The sequence below is a fragment of the Trachymyrmex cornetzi genome, unplaced genomic scaffold (genome assembly GCF_001594075.2).
Source record: "Trachymyrmex cornetzi isolate Tcor2-1 unplaced genomic scaffold, Tcor1.1 scaffold147, whole genome shotgun sequence".
Taxonomy (NCBI): domain Eukaryota; kingdom Metazoa; phylum Arthropoda; class Insecta; order Hymenoptera; family Formicidae; genus Trachymyrmex; species Trachymyrmex cornetzi.
In genome coordinates, this window is record NW_017296059.1 from 4,278,054 (window position 1) to 4,300,521 (window position 22,468).

General features: G+C 38.9%; 1 protein-coding gene across 4 annotated transcripts in view; it reads right to left on the reverse strand.

Annotated features, from left to right (window-relative positions):
• Positions 1–7,415: 7,415 nt before the first annotated feature.
• Positions 7,416–22,468, reverse strand: part of LOC108757857 (MKL/myocardin-like protein 1) — a 223,559-nt gene continuing 208,506 nt past the window's right edge. For 3 of the 4 annotated variants that reach the window (XM_018502517.1, XM_018502514.1, XM_018502516.1), the window contains 10 exons: positions 18,374–18,439; positions 13,441–13,737; positions 12,843–13,207; positions 12,245–12,541; positions 10,441–10,581; positions 10,052–10,235; positions 9,686–9,979; positions 8,931–9,547; positions 8,249–8,761; positions 7,416–8,111 (listed from right to left, as the gene is read on the reverse strand). In XM_018502517.1, the coding sequence (XP_018358019.1) occupies positions 7,797–8,111; positions 8,249–8,761; positions 8,931–9,547; positions 9,686–9,979; positions 10,052–10,235; positions 10,441–10,581; positions 12,245–12,541; positions 12,843–13,207; positions 13,441–13,737; positions 18,374–18,439 (3,089 nt within the window). In that variant the 3' untranslated portion in view covers positions 7,416–7,796. The remainder of the gene's footprint in view (positions 8,112–8,248; positions 8,762–8,930; positions 9,548–9,685; positions 9,980–10,051; positions 10,236–10,440; positions 10,582–12,244; positions 12,542–12,842; positions 13,208–13,440; positions 13,738–18,373; positions 18,440–22,468) is intronic. The other variant, XM_018502515.1, reaches the window with a different exon arrangement.

Genomic DNA, 22,468 nt, shown 5'->3' on the forward strand with positions numbered 1-22,468 from the left:
CTTTATTTAATATTAATTATTTAAAAGAAATAAAAATTGAGACATAATATTGGAGTATCAAAAATACTGCACGCGAACAATTACTAATTACGTTTACAAGAATCGCACAAATAATATAGGATTGAACAAGTGCTCTGTGCTAGAGATGCCACAGAGTAAAGCCCGAAATGTACGACGATACCCGTTTGTCAAAATTATATAAAATACGAATAATTGAATAAATCGTGAATATTTTTCATATGCAATAGTTGAATATCTGAACGACGCCTGGCGAAAAGCGAGGGGGAGCGCGCCGCGCGCGGCGCGGTAGTTGATTACGTCATCACTTCGGCATTCGCTCGGCGATCTCGGAGGGAGGTAGACGTGTGGCACAAGTCGCTCCGCGTGTCGCGCATTAATCTGCATTAATCCACGAAAATTAGATATCCACGAACGCGAATTGATAAATTATGTAAGGGTGCCCAACTAGTAATGTTGTCCAAAACTAAGGTGTGTACTAAGGATTATATCTCAATCTTTATTGCTTTCTTTAATGATTTACACTTAAATAAAGATTAATTATAAATTATATATTCTTTAAATAAAGATAAATGCAAACATTTTTTAAATTATAAAACAATTTGGACTAAATATAATAATGGGTATAAATAGAATTCATATTATACATTTACAGATGTATAAATTAGAGATATCTAAGAGCGGTATTCATAGTCCGTTCTTCTTTCAAGATTGTCTTAAGTAAGACGTTAATACGGCCCTCTTTTCGTGACTTCTTAAGACTGTACTTGAGACGGTCTTGAATATAAACTCTGACTATGAATACCGGTCCAAGATATAGATGAGTTGTGTGCGTAACGAATCCAAGAAATAAAACAAAAGTCATATAATAAAGCATCTTGTAATATTCATCGATGAGTATTAAAACGTAACGAGTAGATTATTTTACTGATTTTGTAATATTCGTTAACGTTAATATTTCGACAGTTAGATAATCGGCGCGCGACCTTGGGGTAGGGATGGCACGGGGTGGCACCGAGCGGCGCGTTCACGTTTACATATACACGTAGTTACCGCGCAATCATTTTTTTACCGAAGCTCATACAAGTAGGTAGCCGTGTCGTGTGCCGCTCTTCTTTACATTCCTTTTTAAAACATAATCGCGAATAATGCTAAATATAATACGAAATGCTAAATATAATCCCAAAATCCCCGCTTGGCCTCCCCTACTATTATGAGTAAGTATTCTTACAAAGAAAAGAGGATCGCCGATAAAATTGGGAGCGGGGGGGAGGGAGTGGAGGGCCTCTATAACTCGTTTTTGTTAAATATACCTTAAATTGACAATATATGTTTAGAAAAGTTTGAATTTATTAAAAGTCACTATAATTGCTAATAATTATAGAAACTTTAATGCATACTATTAATTATGTTTGGTAAAAATGGGCTGAAAATTTGCATACAGAAACATTTTGTAAGACATTATAAGATAAATATTCTTCGACGAGATAAGACAAAAATTTCACTAAATCAACTTGTTTGAATTTTCAATTCGGTTTATTAAAATTCAACAATTTTTATTTACATATGTAGGAGATGTGAAATTAAAATTTTTTCGTTCAAGGACCCATTAAATTATTCCTCCTATGGATTAGTTGGCAGGCTTCTATCTTGAGGATTTAGTACAGAAACGAACAACATCTACTTTTGACGATACGATTTTATCGATAGTGTCAGAAAATGTATGTAGTCACGTAGTTCCCAAACTGAAAATGGATGTATTAGCGCGGGTAATATACGGGAGGTTTCGAGGGTAATAGGAAAGAGGCCGGCATGGTCTCTCTCAGGTTTCTCTCTGATATTAGCGATACAATCACAGTCTCGAAAATAAATATGGTGCGAGTCCATGCTAAATTGCTTTAAAAAGTATAATGTAACACATGGATCAATAAGTCCCGAGACTAACCCAGAGATGACGCTCGTAGTAAACCAGTAACCACGTCTTTCTAGAGTACTAACCTTTGCTTGAAACGTGTCAAAATTTTAAGTCGATCGGACCAGAAACAGCTGAGTTATCGAGGTTGGAGTAAAGTCGTTTTGTAGTTTGTTGAAAAAATGGAAAAAACCGAGTTTCGTGTTCTGATAAAACATTGTTTTTTAATGGGTAAAAACACCGTGCAAGCGAAACAATGGATTGAAAAGTGTTACCCGGACTCTTGTCCATCAAAAGCAACGATTTGTCGGTGGTTTGCCGAGTTTAAACGTGGTCGTACCGACACAAATGACGCTGAACGCTCGGGTAGACCTGTGGAAGCCGTTACACCGGAAAATGTGAGTGAAGTGACCAAAATTATAATGAAAGATCGTAAAGTGAAGCTCCGTGAGATTGCTGAGATGACACAGATATCATATGGAAGTGTATTTACTATCCTTCATGAAAAATTGATGATGAAAAAGGTTTTTTCCAAGTGGGTGCCGCGATTGCTTTCGATGGAACAAAAACAGCAACGAGTCGATGATTCAGAAAGCTGTTTATCGCTATTTACTCGCAACAAAAAAGATTTCTTGCGTCGTTATGTGACCATGGACGAAACCTGGATACATCACTACACTCCAGAGTCGAAGCGGCAGTCATCTGAGTGGCGCACAGCTGGCGAAAGCCGTCCGAAGCGTCCGAAAACGCAGCAGTCAGCTGGCAAAGTCATGGCGTCAGTTTTTTGGGATACGCATGGCGTGATTTTCATTGACTACCTCGAAAAAGGTAAATCGATCAACAGTGATTATTATATTGACTTGCTGGTGCGTTTGAAGGAGGAAATCGCAAAAAAACGACCGCACATGCAGAGAAAAAAAATCCTTTTTCACCAAGACAATGCACCCTGCCACAAGTCGATGAAAACAATGGCAAAATTGAACGAATTGGGCTTTGATCTGCTTCCCCACCCCCCATACTCGCCAGATTTAGCCCCCAGTGACTACTGGCTCTTTGCTGATCTTAAAAAAATGCTCCAGGGAAAAAGATTTGGCTCAAATGAGGAGGTCATCGCTGAAACTGACGCTTATTTTGAAGCGAAAGATAATTTTTTTTATAAACATGGTATTGAAAAATTGGAAAAGCGTTGGAACGATTGTATCACCCTAAAAGGTGATTATGTTGATGAATAAACAAAAATTTTGCAAAAAAAATGTTGTTTTCATTGTTAGTCTCGGGACTTATTGATCCATGTGTTAAATTATAATTCGTGAATTATTTAAACATTTTATAAATATAAAAATATACGTGTTACTTAATGTTCTATAACAAAATTCTTCAAGATATAACTTCAATAAATTTTATTTATTGTTAAATATTAAATGTATCATGATAATAAGCATTACGCTCATTCGATAATTCAATAATTTACTACAAAAAAGTAATGATAACGGTGTTAAATAACACGTTATTTCAGTCCAAAGAAAAGAAGACTGTCGATTAGAATTGGCGGGAGTGGTGGAGGACCTCTTAGAAATCCTTTGAAATTAGTAAATACTCTATCACTACGTTTAAATATTTAATTACTAATCAAATTATAATTCTACGTAGCAACAACTATGGCGCACTGGATCAACTGGATTAATTCTTGCAACATTCTTCTTTTATACATTTACAATGTATCTACATATTCTTTGAGTATAGGATTAGTTTCTATTACTGTAAATATAATTAATTTATTTTTTGAAATTTTTTTTAATGCACAGATATCGCGGATAAAAATTGAATGTTAATATCAAATATCTAAATTCTAAAAAATCGATGAAGTATCACAAAAATCCGTAAGAAAGATGTACTATATAAAATTTCAAGAATTTTCTAATATTTTCAAGAATCACACAATTTCGAGAATTCAACCTTTCGAATTAAAATTCTTCAAAATCAACACTGTCAGGAGAATATACTGAAGAGATTGCGCTATCTAAAATTCCAAGAATTTTCTACATTTTCAAGAATTGCAATCCGAGATGGAAGGATGGGAAGGCAAAGAATGAAATAACACTTTAGCGAATAACTTTATATTTATTTATTTTACTCAAATGGAAGGCAATCGATAAATTCGCAACAAATAAAAATAAATAACACTCTCTCTAGCAATAATTACGTGATCGTTACTTAAGAGTATATCATTACAATAAATTCAATGATACTTAATAACAAAAAACTTATATGTATACCACTCCTCATGCGCGCGCGCACGTAATGCGCATACCAAATGTATGTATACGCGTCGTGTGTTTTTATGTGTGTATATGAGTGCATGTGTTTGTGTGTGTGTGTGTGTATGTGCGCGTGTGCGCGCGCGATGCTACTGCATCGTTTTTCTGTCGATGCAACTGCACGATTCGTTATATACTCGACGAAGCTATGTATACATGTATAGATGCAATCGGTTTACATACTTTACACCTTGCTTGGCTGCCTTTACTTCGTCCTGGTTCGCACTCGCTAGTCATAAAGACTTATTACTCATACGTATACGCACATACACTGCAGATGCACCACACACGACAGACTACCAGATTCGCACAGCCTGACAGATCGATCAATCATCGGCAGAATCATGATGAACGACTCGAACTTAAAATAATTTCGCGATTGCAACGTTTCCAAGAATGGTGGCTCGAGTTGCGACGCGAGTTCGATAAGATAGGGATGCGGCGTTTTATGATATAATATGATCTTTTTAATTAATATTGCCTTTTAATTACCCTAAATAAATTCATTATATGTCAAGCTCGCTACTACAAAACACACACAATCTCTTTCGTTATATTTTACACATTTATATATACAGTATTTTACAGAGAACAATAAAATCCTTATTGTCATGAGGCAACGGATGGTGACGAGTGTGACGATTTTCTACATAATGCTTGTAGCAAGGGATACTTTTCTTTTTGGCACCTTCGTTTCTCACCCCGATGCCATGTTCCGTTTCTCGTGACAGATGAGTTTGACAGGCCGTATTTATCATTTCTAAAAGCCTAAGACAACAGGAGGAAGGCGCAATATAGTAGCGATATCTTAAATGCAGATATTAGCAAAACGCGATTAAAAAAGCAGCCTTTACGACAAATCTGCAGTAATGCTGCAAATTGATTGATGCCTCGCGAGCCGTTTGCTACGAGTAAAAAACAGTATCTTGGATGCTGTGCAACTTACAAAATATATTTATAAGCGATCGATTCTCTTGGCATGATAAATAAATTATGAAATTCATAAGATTTACGGAATCAACGCTTATTAGTAATTATTCGATAAAAAAAGAATGTTTCTGCAACTGGCTCTGAGAGCTAGAGCAGGGGAGGGAAAAAGACAGGAAGACGAACCGGTTCCTTTAATTAAATGCACTGAGTTCCGGCTTAATTATTTCCGCGCGTGTTTCAAACGGATTCGGCGATGCGTTACGGGCGCACGATCGCGCTCCTCGTCTCCTCTGTCAGGGCTCTCGCGCACACGGAACATGGCAGTACCTCGAGGTCTTTAGAATTCTCCATGAAGCGTGAATATGTTTGGAATGTTGCATTTTTTTCGTTTGCTCTTTCTCTGGTGAATGCGGGAGAGGAAATGACGATCGCGGACCAATGTACCGTGTTTCGCTAATGAGATTGTGGGAATACACCTCACTAATTTTCTCACATTCAAAAAAACTAACAACTTAAATACGGCATTCTCTCTTTATTCGTACTACGTAACGCTAGTTCCGCGTGGAACTAAAAAGCTCGCAAGAAAAAACAACACTTCGAGGCACGTTGGTTGCGAGGAAAATTCGGAACGTTGCGGTATCATTACAAGTGTTTCTCTAAAAAAAGAATTAAAATAACCGCGACGTTTTATTTTATTTTATTACTTCTTATTTAGAAAAACCATCGATCGCTGCGTATTGGGGTTTCGATTAGCACCATCGCTGTCCATAAACATTAACACATACCACATGTACTCACTTAAGGGAATCTCAAAAATTGTAACTTTAACATATTCGTTACTTATTATCTCATAGAGACATAGACACGAAGTTTCACGCTGCAATAATGTTACCCACGAATTTCGGGATACCCTGTATAAAAAGTAGTTTAGATATGAAGTCAAGTATTTGAAAAATTAATAGAAGTAAATATAATATTCAGATATTTTTCATACATGTACTCAAAGTACGAATATTTTTGTGTAACTTTTATTCAAAGATACGATTTATCTTCATGTTTTGTCACAATTAAAGATTCTCTTGCATTTCATCAGGCAAGCAATCACGCTTTTTAAGATACATCTCCCACACACACACACGCGCACGCACGCACGCACACACACACAAATACACACAAGCTCTCGTTACCGAGATCGGCATCGCGGTCCCTCGTCGTTACGTCAAAGTCCGAAGCCGCTTGGTCTCCGAGGAACGTCTCAGAACAGGACAGAACGACATTTTTTTAACCCACAAAGCAACTCTCGTCTGACACACAATGTTCCGAGACGAAATCCTTCGATTACGTAGCGATCGCCTGTCGTGCGATGTGCGTAATGGTTGCGGCTCGCGACACGCGTGGCTTCGATCTCTCTTGTTCATACAGTTTGGAAACATGGAATGTCACAAAACAACAAAAAGATTACTAGTCGCGGTGGAAAGATCGAAGGACCGCGCCGTGGCAACCGATCCCGGTGGCGATTGTGTAGCTCGCTCGCGCGCGCAGCCATTCCTACGATTTCATTGCTATTATTATGATTATCGATTAAAATACGCAATAATTCCTAACATCACATGCTCTGTGGCTTAGAAAATATGTATAGCTGCGCTGGAAGGCCCCCGAACTCGCGTATTCAAACGTTACACGATTCGTAGACGTCAGGCGCACGTAGAAGTATATTTTACATATGTGTATACGTATGTATATATGCGTATGTATGCATATCTTTACAATTATTGTTATATTAGATTCTGTAAGTGTTCAATTATGCAAAGTTATGTTAAGATTAATTACGGTTGCGGGAGAGGGGTAGGCATTTGGAAAGAGGATTATCCGAGGGGATCATATACGCAAATGTTTTCTCGTCTCCTTGATTTGACACATACGCTATTTCTCGCAGTTATTAAAACCCAAGCAACACACGACTGGATAGTAAAAACTAGCTTAAAAAACCTGTTGTAAGCTGACTGACTCTTTGGGAGAATTTTAAAAGTTGATTTCGGTCCTGGAATTTTAGATCCTTTTCTTTTTTATATACGAGCGGCATGCACGCACACATATCGCTATTTCAGATTTTAGTTTCAAGAAGAAAAACATTTTATATACATATAAGTGTTATATATGTGTTGTATACATATATAAATCTTATATATATTTATATATATATATTTTATATATATGTAAATATTTTTCTGATAGACCATCAATCAAAAGAATGATATGCGTTAGCGTTTGTGATCGAAGAAGACCGAAAAATGACACGTGTGTTAAACACTGGTTTATAATTCGACAGCCTTCTCTCGTTCTTAATTGTTAATTACGATAACGATCCGCGCGATTATGTACCTATTTTTTAGGTATACCTTTGAAAACAACATTTCTCGTCTTGACGCGCGCGTATAAGTACACATAACGTCGATTACAAGATGCATCAGAGACAAGGATGTCACGAAATAGCTTATATAAAATGCATTGTACAGACCTCAAGCAACGCAATCACTGTTCGTTTTTCTATCTCGAATTATACTTTTGATTACCGAGAATTAAGTACATAACGCCGGATTGTAAGAGAGTATCTCGGGCTAGGTCGCAAAATCTACCTTATCCCAGGTCATTGGAGATAAGTCGGACGACATCTTGAAGTCAGAGTCCTCCATGTTAAAGAGATCAAACGAGTACTGACTGCTGCCTAATAATGGGTCATAAATATCTGTGGATGAGAGACTGATTGATGGAGTGTTAGACTGATGGTTGGACGATGGCATTGTCGCTGAAGGCGGTGGCGATTGCGGCATTAGGGAATCCAACCAATCAGGATCGTCCATATCCATCGGCATGTCGCAATCCAGTTGAACGAAGTCCATTGGATCCAATGTTTCCAAGTCCAATCCCAGTTCCTGAAAAATATAATATTAATTTGAATAATTGCTAATTTCATCTTATACTTTTGTTAATTATATCGTAATCATTTTGATTAATACGTCAAAAAATAGTTTTCTTCTTCTTAATAAATTTCCTCTCTAAGGAAACATACTTTGAGATCCAAATTTGCATTATCGGGAGTCACTTCTTGTGATGGTTGAGGATCTGGGGAAGCTTGTTGCACTGATTGAGGACTGAGTAACATCGCGGCGTCCAGCTCGGCCTCGGAGGTTAGAAGATCTGTGCCGAAGGGGGTAATCTCTTCCTGCTGTTGTAACTGTTGAAGTGCAGTAGGTAACTGAATGGAAAATGCGGTTAATGGTAATGGCGGCGGTGGCGGTGGTGCCGGTGTCGATGGACTCGGACAACCACTATGAGACACCTCCATCGGTATCGGACTAATCGGACTCATTGGACTGGCGGCCGTAAAAACTAACGACTGAGTTGGACTGTCCACCGGTGCAGTGAAGACCAGATTTGGCTGCAGCTGGCGATTTGGAGTCGTGGGAGTGGCTGGATCTTGCGCGGCACTTGGTGGTAGTTCGCCATTCTTGATTAGAATTTCCAATACGTCGTCAACTACTTGACTTTTTATGTGACTCTTTTGGACTGGTTCGATTTTGACCTGTAAGTAAAACGCGACAAGTGACAAAGTTATTCATAACTTACAGTGTTAGAAGAATTTGAACATTACAACTTTTATTACTTATTACTGATTATAGAGTTATAATATAAAATTTATTTCAATATTATAATTTTCCTTTCTCTAGAATTATAATAAAAAATAATCGTACCTTCAGCAACTTAGCAGCTTCGTCGTACTGCGGTGGCGGTGGTTTGATGTCTTCTGTAGTTGTTGTTTGTTGTTGCTGCTGTTGTTGCTGCTGTTGTTGAACCTGCGCTTGCGCCACGAGAGCACCAAGAAATGAGCCATTCAGCTTTGTCGGCTTCGCCAAATTTAAGACGATAGCCGTAGGTATTTGAACAGTAGTGCTGTTTTTAGACTGATTCTTCTTGTTGTTAATCGCGGTTAGAGTCGCAGAATCAAGAATAGCAGTGGCATTGTTTGGTTGTGCTTGTAGAAAAGCTGCAAGACTCGCTTTCGCGTTGATTTGATGAATCGTAGCTTGTTGCGGTTGCGTTTGTTGTTGGCTTTGTTGTTGCTGCTGCTGCTGGTGTTGTAGTTGTTGCTGCTGCTGTAAGTGCTGAAGCTGCTGCAAATGCAAAGCCAATTGTTGTTGTTGCATTTTATTTTGTATATGTTGCTGAAGTGCCAGTTTCTCGGCGCGCACCGTGGTTGGTTGTGTCTGACGAATCTGCTGAAGTTGTTGCTGCGACTTATACAGCTCACGCTGTAATTCCTCTATCCGTTTCCTCTGCACCTTGATGATATCATCTCCTGAAACACGAACTGCGTCGTAAAAACACCCACGTGTGCTGTCTCTCAAATCAACAGCCTCGTTCGAAAGTCTCATCGCCTCTCGCGCGCACATTAAAACACTTAAAGTGGCGCTCAATCTAACGAAGAGATATCGAGATGACGTTTTACCTGGCGGACTCAATGGGTCGTCGTGCTCGCTGTGGGGCGAGGCCGTTCGCGGGCTGCTCGGCTCGTCCTTCACAATAGAACACGGACTCTTGACCTGAGAGCTGGAATCATCCGTCGCCATCGGGCCAGGCGTGTCCATCAGGATATGACCCATGTGCGTTACGTGTGGTCCAGTAGAATTGGAGATCGAGTTGCTGCTGGATTCTGTGAAGGGCTTTAATCGCTCGATCAATTGCGGCTTCGAGCCCGACACTGGTAGATTCCGTCGTTTCAGTTCTACCTTTAGATCACTCACTGCAAACGCGATACACGAAATTATTTTCCGATTCTTGCGACCGATCTTTCTCTAATGCGATTTCAATATACCTTTCATATCTTCCAGTTTGCCCAAAGGCCTCAGTGGGGGCTGTTCCGAAGGATTGTTCGAAGAATTCGACGGAGCCGGGCTGGCAGCGTTCGCGCTACTTCCGCTTACGCTACCAGCATCGCTCGCGCCGCTACTTGTGAGCGATAGTGGCTTCTGCGCGGCCGGCAAGATGATCTGGGGATACTAAATTAAAAGGAAAAAAAGATTTTTTGATCTATCTCTTTATGAATTCGAAAAGCAAATATTTGGGAAAGGTGGTACAAGTTTTTTAGAAAAAAGATAAAGAAAAATTATTTATCTGAAATTATTAGATAGATATATAATATAATTCTTTTCGCTTGTAAAAAGTTTTGCTGTAATGCGCGTGCTATAATGCATGCATCAGTACCTTATGCTGCCACTCGAGCTGCCATTGGAGGAACAGCTGTTGCTGCTGCAGAAGTAGCTCATAACTGGTCTCACCGGGCTGCGCGCCGCCGAGACCGGAAGTGTTAGACGACACTGGCGTCTTTTGCGCGTTTGGCGGTCCCTGTAGCAAGAATCATTACGTAAGGAAAATATAAAAAATGCAACTCGCGCGCTTGACCATTTATTATAACAAGTTGTACACGATTCGCAACCCGAATAAACCCCGCCTTTATGCATCTCGCTTTACGTAACGTTGCTCGCGACCCGTGAACAGATTTGAGATATATTTTCCTGACATCACTGTCTGGCGCCCGGTGAAGAGGAGACCAAGGTAGGTAGGTAGGTGACGTAGCTCTCCGGTTCAGGCCAGGCCGAGTGATAAATGATACATCAAGATGTTTTCTGCGCCCTCATTTGCACGCCCATTCCCGGCTCGCTTTCACACCGGCCACGCTATATCTCGGATGTTTTGGGGCCCGCGCGCTGTTCGGAGCCCGGCGGCTCGATTCGGCTCGGCGTCTATCGGGGTCTGGGGGAGAAGAGACCCCGCGCAGCCCGCTCCCCGACTTCTTCGCTCTTAGGTGCAATTAGCGCTCGAATTACTCAGAGCTAACGAGGTGGGGGCTTCGAGCCCCGCTCTGAGGAGATCGCGAGAGTTAATCACCCGATACGATCTACCTCCGAGGTTCCTCCAGGCCCCAAAAGACCAGGGCTCTCTACGCCTTTTCGCTGCTCTCTGCGGCGGCCCACGGGAGCCGAGATTCACGGTCCATGCTCCGTTCTCATTTTTACCTCGTCCTCCTCCTTCTACACGAGCACCTCTTCTTGCTCTCATGTCGTCCTTTTTGCCCGTCTTGTTTTTTTGCCCCGCGCGCTGGCTGCCACGCCGAAATGCGGCCCTCCGTTAGCCCACGCTGACCGGCGAGCACTCCGCCACTAGTTTGTAGTGCCACCCGGCCGTTCCAGGTACACGATAATTATCGCGCGCCTCTGTGTACATTCTGGTCATGCTTCGGATTAAAAATTACTTTGCACCTCTCGTTTCATCGCTTATCGAACTCACTAGTTCGCGACTGAGCGGAGTATTTCCGGTAAAATCTTTTGGCTCGAGTTTATAACCGAATAATTTAGCAGTGCCGAGTAATTTAAGTTTAAACCAGATAATTTCGATGTATCAAACAAAAGTACTAAAAAAAATTACATAAGGGAGAGAAAGAGGATAGCATTATATAAATTTCCGTTTTAATAATAATATCTACTAATCTTTAGATCAATGTTTTATCGTTCTAATAATGAGTTAATTACCAAATTAAGGATTGAAGCAATTTGACTTCGAACGCGCACGTAATGTAGAAATCAATTTAAATTACCGCCGATTTAATACTGTATTTAATATTGTATTATTACAAAACTACTTTTGTTTAAATATTAAGAGAAAATAGTGTGTTAATCGATCAACAATTGTCTTACGTAATATCTATTACGTTTAAAGATTCACGCGATGGATCGGTGATCGTGAACAGTGATGTCAGAATCTCGATGCTTTGAGAATACCCTTTAATAACTTTCATCGCAATTCAATAGCTGTTCTGTGAAGACATAATGCCCTGCGTAATAAAATCGATACCTCCCGACGAGAGAACCAACAGTATCATTTTGCAACACGGCGATAAAAGAAAAACGACGTATGCCCTCGCGCTGCTCTCCTTCGTGCAAGTCACACAGAATGACACAGTTGTTCTCGTCGCCGAAATGTTGACACAATAAATTGAAAGTGAACTTACTTTATACTCGTGGAACTTGATCGTCCGGGTCTTGGGTTGGCTCTTGGTCTTCGACTTCTTTCTGTTCTTGTCCTTCCCGGGAGCGTCGCTCCTTTGGCACGTGGGGACGGCGGTGGCGGCTATCGGGCTCGGCTGGGGCCGCGGGGTGATCGCCGCCGGCGGCGGTGCCGGGGGCGACGCTATCGAGATGTTAGACAGGGGACTCAAGCTGGACGTCGTCGAGCCCAGGGACATCGGGCTCGGCGCCGGCGCCAATGGTAGGAGAGTCGTCGACGGGCCATTCGTCGTTTGGCTCGCCTGTTAAAAGAGAGAGAGAGATCGTCCGGTGGTTTTTCAAACTTCCACAATACGACTGACACGTGGTATCGATCGCTATTGACATAATTACGGCGACCTCCTAAATATTGGAATTGTCGGGAATTGCGCGATTAATCTTCGTCGCGCTCGATTAACACTTTCATTGCCGCCTAAACGTTTAGAAATGAGCTCGAAAAACTGCTAATTCCAAGTATGAGAGAGCTCAATGATGCGTGTCGATAAACCCAATAAAAAGATAAATGTTTGCATTAATTATTATTTTCCTGTGCTAAAACTTTACCTGCGTAGACGTGTGTTGTTGACCTTGTGGAACTTGCTGCTGACCCTGTTGCTGCTGCGTTCCGACAACGGTGTTGCAAAGTTCGGCGAACGTCTGTATCGTCGATTCCGTAGACGTTTGCTGGAAGACGGGAGACGTCGATGAGACCACAACGGCACCGCCGGTCGACGGTATGCTCAAGGAAACCGTGACGATGCCCGCAGAAGCGGCCGCAGTTTCCAGAACATCCGACGATCGCGACTCCAGTTGTGGTGAAGGCGCACCCTCCGAGCTCTGGGAGTCATCCTCGAAAGTGATGTAGTGGTCCGGATGCTGGGGTTTTGTCACTTGCCCCTCGCAGGTGGCCTTGAAGGGAATGTGACCCTCTGGAGGGAGAATTTAGTCATGAAAAATCGCGTTGACATGTACACGGAAAGAACGATTTTGCTGAAGTATTTAAAAATTTAATTAGATATACAGATCTAAAAATAATTTTGTTAAATCGTTAAAATAATTACGTAGGAATCTTATGATGAGTAATACTACAAAAAGTTTTGATATTTTAGCAATCAGTTTGAGAGTTTTATATAATTATTTTATGGAGGCTATCGCGAGATACCTTTGACCGCCCTCTCGATGGGCTCTTCAGTATGAAGGATGTTCTTTTGGATGAGCTCGAGCGGCCCAGGTCGATGACTGAGCTGATCGTTGAGTTGATCAGCTAGCCTGGCCTTCTTCAGCATTCGCTGCCGCTCCGCCAGACTCGGATCCACGTGACCTACATCTTCAAGGATATGCTGTCGAACCAACTCGTCTCTACCTGGTCTCTGCTGGATCTTCGCCTTCAACAGATCGCCTGTCTTCGCCCTTTCCAACTGCTTCCGTTGCTCGTGAAACGCCGGTGGCGTCTTCAACGCTGCGCGTGTAAGGAAAAACATTCATGTCTTTTATATCGTACTTTACTCGCCCGTCCGGGCGTGATTAATTTTAAGAGCGACATTGCGCTGAAACGTCGCGGTGAAAGCTACTTCGAGTAGCTTTGAAAGAAGTCGAAACAGGGCTGTCATTACTTTCTCATTCGTAATTTTAGATCGCAATTTTCGGTCTTTTGATCAAATGAACTTTTCTTTAAAAAAAAAAAAAGAAGAAGAGACGAATAAATGCCGAATTTCTTAGTACGCAACGTGACGCATGCAGCAGACATCAATTTCCGGAACGATGGTCCTCAAAGGCAGCATTTTGGTGTTAACATGACGCGTCCTCAGGCTCCCGCATTCCTCAACGCCGTTAAATCGGTGGATAAATGATCCCCGAAATGTGTCCCTATCACTATTTCCAGACGCGGATGCTGTCGGTGCGACGTATGCAGACGTGGACGTCGTCATTACGCGGAATAAAAGACACGTACCCACCTACGGTCGCGTCGCCGATGTCGGCAGCGGAAATGTGAAAATACATGGGCGCCCTGGTATTTTAACCGCGTGCCGTAAGTTTCCATTCAACCAGTCGTGGAATGGGGCACGCCGTCCGGCTCTTTCCCCGTCGCCAGTTTTTTTTAGCATCTTCGAGATTAATCGTGGATGTAATTCCCTTGCTCGTCGTCGCGGCCGCGAGAGATGCAACGCGTTCCTCGTCGGATATTACTCTTCGGCTCGTTACGGAGAATTTACGGTACTTTTGTGAAGGTACGAAGGGAAAATAAAAAAGTAATGGGAGGTAGGGGTTTCTGATTTCTCGTGCAGAGGATTGCACTAAAATGGGATACTATAAGATCGCTTATGGACCGATCTGTAATTTACATCTTTTCGCAGTACGTATGTTTCTTGCTTTGTTCTCTCAAGTAATTGCGATCGTGAATTCAGTTGCCACGTTGGCATCACTTCCTTTTCGAAACGACTCTAAAAAATATCGGATTTAACATTATGCGGTGTCTATAAAATTCTCACTGTATTGGTGATTATTAACGCCAACATAATCTGGATTTAACAGTATGAGTTTTAGGTTTATCATGACGGTATTGACACAAAGTGTTAAAAAAACCATTTATATGATAGATAGTACACACCATACTGACTAAAAAAGCCCTAATGGACATAGATTGAAAGCTCAACCGTTTCTGAGATTAATAGTTTTGTATGTAGTGTACTAACTGACTTCTTGTCTTTTTTTACGTGTTGCATATGAAAAGAGAGAAATTAAGATAAATAGGACTGATAGCCTATTTGAGAGAATTACAGATCTAATGAGATGAGAGAGAGAGATCTCTCATCCAATGGCAATAGTAATGGCTAATTGATGTTAACTTAAGTTAATATAAGTAATCAGTAATTTACCGATTCCCGATAAAATTTTTCATTGAATCATGTATGGAAATTGAATCAGAACATTTAGAACGTGATTTGTAAACACTTAGGTATATAAATCTTCACGTCGCATACGACACGTAAAAAACAATGAATCAGTTACGATACTAATATACAAAATTGTTTATATCGTAGAAAAGATTGAGTTTTCCTATGTTTACTAAGTTATCCTATTTTTACTCATCATCAGTATGATGTATACTATAATATCTATCATCATATGTTTTTTTTAAGACCCTGTATAAACACTAGGAGTTTAAAATCCATATTATGTCAGTGTTAATATTTTTCTATTTAGTTTTTTATAATTTTTACAAATTTTTACGTATTTTTTTTTATAATACTTGGGTTCACTGTAAAGTGTGATGGTATCATACATTAATTTTTTAAAAAATCTATTGAGTATCAATTGAGTTTCGTTGAAATTGGACTGATAGAAAAATGTATGCCGCATAGGGTTAAATCCACACCGATATTTTTTAGAGTAATTTGTTATTTCCTTTCGCAAACGAGATATTAGAGATTTGAAATGTGTTTCGAAGACATCCGACGTCCTTGCAATGACTATTCTAATCTCAGATGAACAGTCCGAGGGGCGTCGTTAATTTGCCGCAATAAACGTCGCCTTCCGCGGTTGGAATAGGCTCAAGATTCGGGAAATAAAACATGAGACACTGCGGTCTTTACACGACGATTGACATCTCAGAAGAAAAACGTGTACGTTTATTTGCATTTACATTTGCTCGTTGTACTCGCGATGGCAATACGCATGATGATGTACGATTTGGCGCACATTTCACTGTGGCGAAGCAACAAATTTGGCAGATATTTAATACTGTCGTAAACATATAATGTATTATTACATAATTACATTCAATTTTGCATTCTTACCATTCTCTATATTTATAACGAACAACTTTCCACATGTTTTATTCTTTCAGTGAAGAATTTTCAGTGTCTCTAATATTCATATAATACTTAACAAAATTTAGAAGCAATTAAATTTTTATTTAAATGTGTAATCTCATAAGTGTAAAATAAAAATAATAATTTTACTGAAGTGTAAATAATGAGAGTAACATGAGTTAATATATAGAATAGAATAAAGTAGAAGAAAATGCACCTCAAAAGGTGACATTAGCATAATGCTACCTTAAAATCTAAGCTTATAAAAATGTATAGGATAATAAGGCTCGATAATAATAAATAAAATCAGAAATTTGAAGGGCTACGAGCCAGAGGTACAAAAACAAAGAAAATATATTATAAAATTATAAAAATAAAATTATTACAGCAAAACAAACTAAACTTATAAAATATAATAGAAATAATAGTATATATATGTATATATATGTGTATATGGACGAAATAATAAACTCCTCTCCTAGCTAAGAAATACACAGTTAATGAAATGCAAGTAAAGACTGAAGTAAATTAAAATAATAGTAATTCAAGATAACATATAAAATATAAAAAAGAAATGTGTAAATAATAATAAAGTAATAATAAATGGCTAAGAATATATAGTAAAAAATAAAGAATATGAAACTGAAAATATCTTTCAAAATGGTATGAAAAAATTAAGACGTTAAATTTTATATAATATTTAAATAACGTTGGTCAAGTAAAAAGAGTAGTAATAAAGAAAAAAGAAATATCAGCGAAAAAAAGTTTTCGGTTCAGAAAAACGTTTCGCGGGAACCTATCAATTTTTGAATGTAATGAATTTTTAACGTAATCAGCAGCTTCTGCGAAAACGGGTATTATTTTCAGGCGCGCGAATGTGTATACGGGGCTTAACTTTAAAGCCCCAGAAATTCGCAGATGAATGAACCCTGCGCGCGGCATGGAAATGCATGTGCACACACGCGGTTTTACGCGTAAAGTCGAATGAGGCCTATCAAACCGCGTATTTTCATCAAGCCGACGATATATACCGGGCGCCATAAACGCGCCAGCGCGCGCACGGTAACAAGAGCAATATTTTAGGGTGTGACCCAAATAATTACTGGATGCTCGTGCGTTCGTTCGGTAAACATTTGGTACCCATCGTAAATCTACCGAGTAACTAGACTGCTGTTGATCGCTTCGAGGATTTCGGATGCGAGCATGCCATACGCCGCGCGAATGTTTTTACTTTTGCTTCTTCATTTTAGTCCACGGTATGATGAGGAAAAATGATCGAATCATTTGTTTCATGCAGAAAACAACGTTGTGAGAAAATTAAAAAAAAATGTGTTTACTACATCTTTTACAAGAATATAAACGCAAACAAAATATTGAATATTCTTTGACGATTAAAATATATTCATAAGAAGTTTTAAACAATTATATTTGCATATCGCTCCTTGTTACTTCAAAAGTGACACAATTCAAATAATCAAGTTTCCCAGAAAGGAGGAAAAATTATTTTTTGACTTGACAGAAAATTATTGTCTAACCAAATAATATCTACAAAAAAATATATTCTTAATACGATCAAATATTATTTATCATTTTAGTCTTATTAAAAAAAAAATCACTCTTTTTAAGTTGTGACAATTTTTACAATTTTAAATGAAATTAATTTATTTTTGATAATTAATAAGACAATATTTATTTAACCCATTCATGATAATAACTCGAAATTAGTTTTTTTAGTTATGTCACTTTTTAAGTATAAAAAAAGCGGTATTGAAAAAATACAAATTTATTTAATTTTCTAGGGAAGAAAACTTAATTTCTCTTAAACTTCATTTATCTTATTAATTAAGTCTTTTTTAGAATGACTGATTTAATTATTGCAAGATTAATTGACCGACTTAAAAGCGACCTAATTCGTTTCGCTTTAAAACTCACAAAAAATGACAGCTAATTGTCAATTTGTTTAATTGTTGCGAAGCAATTTACCACAATCTAGATGTGTCCTAGATATCAGTCTTATACTTCTTACGTATCCTTGAGAACGGCGTGATAATTAACTCGTGCATCAATCGATCCCACGTGTGAGCGAAGACGTTTTTAAGACCGCAGAGACTAGCCGGCAATGACGTTCAATGACGGTCGTAACGAAAGTTACGTTGATCACGACCATCGCGAGCATCAGCGAGAGTTCTAACAGCCCTGAGTCGTACAAGCGCAATTTTCCGCGGCGTAGAGAGGAGAAAAATGTGTATAAACGGTGTAATAAACAAGCGGATCAACACTTACGTGGCATGATGCCTTGCGCAACCAGCTGATTGATGGGTCGCCTCAGCATGAGCTTCACCTTCAACGCTGCAACAGAAAAAGGGAACCGCCGGTCATAAAGTGTGTCTCTTTAGTTATGGGGAAGAAATTAGGGGCCAATTCGAGTGAGCGGCCTCCTCTTCGTGGAACTTTTATTCGAACGAGTGCGTTGCACCTCGGCGAGACGCGACGCGGAGAGGTCGCTCGCTCGTGAAATTCTCCCATCTCTCAGCAGTATCTCGCTCCAATTTCTGTGGGATTTCCGCGGAGGAGTCACGACAGTCGCGAAAGCTCAAGTCGTGACGCGGGATGCTTCTATAAAAACCGCAGAGATCAAAGTCGATCACTCGCCCCAACTTGTGGCGCGGATCTTTCTTGCTGCGTTATTTATCCTGCGCATATCACACGTCTTTTTGGTCCCTTTAAAGATAAAATAATGTTTATAATCATTTTTATAACAGGGTGTTAATTAAAGAAAGACATTAATTCGATTCTATTTTTATTAGCATTATTAATATACACAAAATATTTCTTTAAAATAACATCAAGATTAAAATAGTAGACATCTTATACATTGGACATACTATCTTTTTAAATGATGCTTTTATTTTTACGAAAAAAACGTAGATAGATTTTTTATATTTAGTTATACACGGAGAAAATTTTATATTAAGTTTTAATATAATTTTAAATTACACTTTACTATGTCTTGAATTTTCGTATGGACCCTCACAACATAATTCCGATTTAACTTTTACTATGGAAATGCTAATTTTTATCACATAAATAAAGTAATTATTTTGTTAAGCCATATTCTAACATGAAAACAGTTAATTTTTACTATGGTACGCAAACAAAATTTGCTAGATATATATTTTTTACTTATCTTTATAATACTTTCATTCAACAAGATTTGATTTTGTAATAAAAAATTTTACTATAAAATTTACTATGAAAAAGTAAAAATTACATTGTATTATTGTTTTTAAAAAAATAATTATAGCATTTAAACTTATAATTTACATGAAGACCGCAGCTACTACTACATTATAGTAATTTTAAATATAAAATTTTCTCCGTGTAGCAATATCAACTTTTAAATTAACGTAGCCATACTTTTAATTACGCATAGGTTGATATTATCTAAAATCTGTTTTCCTGTAAATCGGAAAAATGCGAAGGTGTGCGTTGGATCGATCAAAAAGATCGAAAAGATTCACGGTTCGTTCTCCGCGCAAGATATCCGAATACAAATTAACACACAAAGGGCCGACGGTTATAAATACGCGTACGACGCGGGCCAGATTGCATAAATTGCCTGCGAAAGAGGAAGAACAAAAACGCGGAGGCCGCATGGCCGTACAATCTGAATTCAAAGCAGCCAATGTGCCGGCGAAATGCCTGGCGCACTGCCTTTGAGCATAATGGCTCATCCGCGGTGGGATTTGTTACTTCAGTGCTGCTGCTGAACTCGTAATTCGTTCAGGTTCCCTCGAATCGTCAACGAATGTTAAATTGGCAGCTCTCCCTCCTTCCTTCGATCTCTCGCGTCTTGTTAGAATTAGTCAGCGTTGAATGAAAATTACACTTGTAGCATTGCTTCCTGCTGTTGTTTTCTGTTTTACACCGACATTGATGAGTAATGATTAAATTCCTTGCGGGTAGTTACATTTAAACTACTATTTCGGGATTGAGATATGCCCACTGAGATTTCGGTCAACATTGTACTTTGGCATGGAATAACTTAAATTCGCGATGCGACAAATCCCTCGGAGTGATCTATCGTCTTGTATTCCTTACGTAAACGTATTACAACGTATGTGTCGAGCAAGACAAAATTATAATGGAATTTGATCTTTTATACTTCCTTTTCTCACTAACTAAATGCCATCGTAGTTATTAGCGTCCGTCCTCCGCTCTTATAATAGGTACCTTTTACTTTCTAGCCGATTCTATTTTGGCATTTATTTTGTTTCTTCGCTCCGCCTTCTTTGTTCCACTTCGATGCATTTAGAATCGTCTGGGAATTAATATTTTCTCGTTTCGTAATCAGTTTTCGTGTATTTTAGTATTTTCATCCGTCTGTGCACCCGATGCTATCTTTGTACAATAAAATGTGTAATCACGAATACAGCTACATTCCGAACGTGATTTCCAGGATCGATAACGGGGATACCGATCAGGAATGCTCGTTAAGGGATAAGGCTATCGCGATTAAAGTGCGTTGATAAGATTCTATAGTGTTTGCTTGCACTTTGTACCTACGGTCATAATAATTCGTACTTGATCGCAATTTCCAATCGGCGCGTTCCGCAATTATCGCATCGTAATAATAATTCGCGCTAATTAGCGAGTCCATTCCGTTAAATTAAATCAGGTCGGTTAGTTGCTGCAAAATAAGTTTGCCAACTCTCCACTCTACCTAGTCTCTTTAATAATACTATGGCGCGCAAACTCAACAATGTCGTAACGACATTGCTGCTCTTTATGGACATTCGACTTCGTTCTGTGATGTCGCAATTGTGGCCGCGTTTTATGAATTGTCAAGAAATCTTGTGGACTAAAACCTCGAAGTATACTTAAACAATTTTAAAGATTTTTATTTCAGACACGGAAAGAACAGTTTTGCTAAAATATCTAAAAATTTAGCTAGATACAGGTCTGAAAATAATTCTCTTTCGACCATTAAAATGTAATTATGTAAGACTTAAAATGGTTGCAAAAATGTTAAAACTTTTCGCAGTATTGCCAACAATATTGTTAGTCTTTTAAATAATTTTTTTTATAATCCAACAAAATTATTTTCAGATATAACTAAATTTTTAAATACTTCAGTAAAACCATTTGATTCGTATATTCTTAGAAAATTTAAAAAAATTTCAGAAATTACAATTATTATCGTAAATTAATACAATGAATTGAAGATTCGTTGCATTGTATGATTTTCTCGATTTTCAATTTTATAATTAGACGATAAATAATGAAGATTTGAGTAAATCGCAGATCCGAGAGAAACTGAGCAGAGCATAGTGGAGCAAATCTAGATTGGAGCATCAGAGGAAGGATAGACGCGGAGAAGATAGATACTAACGACCAGAGTGGCGTTAGCTACCGAGAGATATGCTGGACCAAACGATGGTTCTCCCATCCCCCTTCCTTCTCTCTCTTTCTCTTTCCTTGTTTCTTAAGCATAGCACACGTGCATAGTTGCGCACGTGCATAGTTGTCCCGTGTAGCCGGTGGCACTGCAGGTTACGACTTTGTGGCTCGTGGATGATCGCGCTTACGTGAATTCCCACCGTGTTTCGCATTTCTGGGAGCTACTCGTCGTTATTTCGCTTCGTAAGCCACGCCGCACCGCAGCGCGCGCTGTGCCGCTACGGCTAATTTCTTAACCCCGTGGGGTCGAGCATCCTCTGAGTTCCGCGCGAAATCGAGTTTCAACACATCGTAATTAATGGCGATATGTATGAGAGAACGGGAAGCGAAACTCTCAAGAAGATAACTTTCAAACATATTTCGCGGCTTATGAATAGACATCGGTAAAAATATACAGAGCAACGAATTTAGATTTCGACATTTAAAATAAATAACTTTATTTTTATTTTGCGTCGAGTGTCTTTTTTAAAATATTCGAAAGAAAATATACCTATTATTAGATTAACATAATAATACTTATTTACAAAATTAACAAAAGAGAGAATAGAATTATATCTATTTTATTTTTATTTTTTTTTCGTAAAAATTACGACTAACAATTTGGAGCAGCTGTAATTATTTATATGGCGCTTGCGTGTACAAATATACGTATGATTAATGCGTCGGAACATTGCTAAAGTTGCTATCTATCATATTCCAGTATTTCCAAATGTTTACACAGTAAACACAATAAATCTTGCGGCAGACATCTTTTACGATTGCAATAAAACTCATGATGCTAATATCGTGCGAGTACCGATACTACCTCTTTATGGAAATCCTATCGATTCGTAACGCGGGTCTATTTACGCGAGCGTTTACACGCATGCATTATGCGTGCGGATATATCGGGGGTGCTCACTTTGAACCAAATTCATT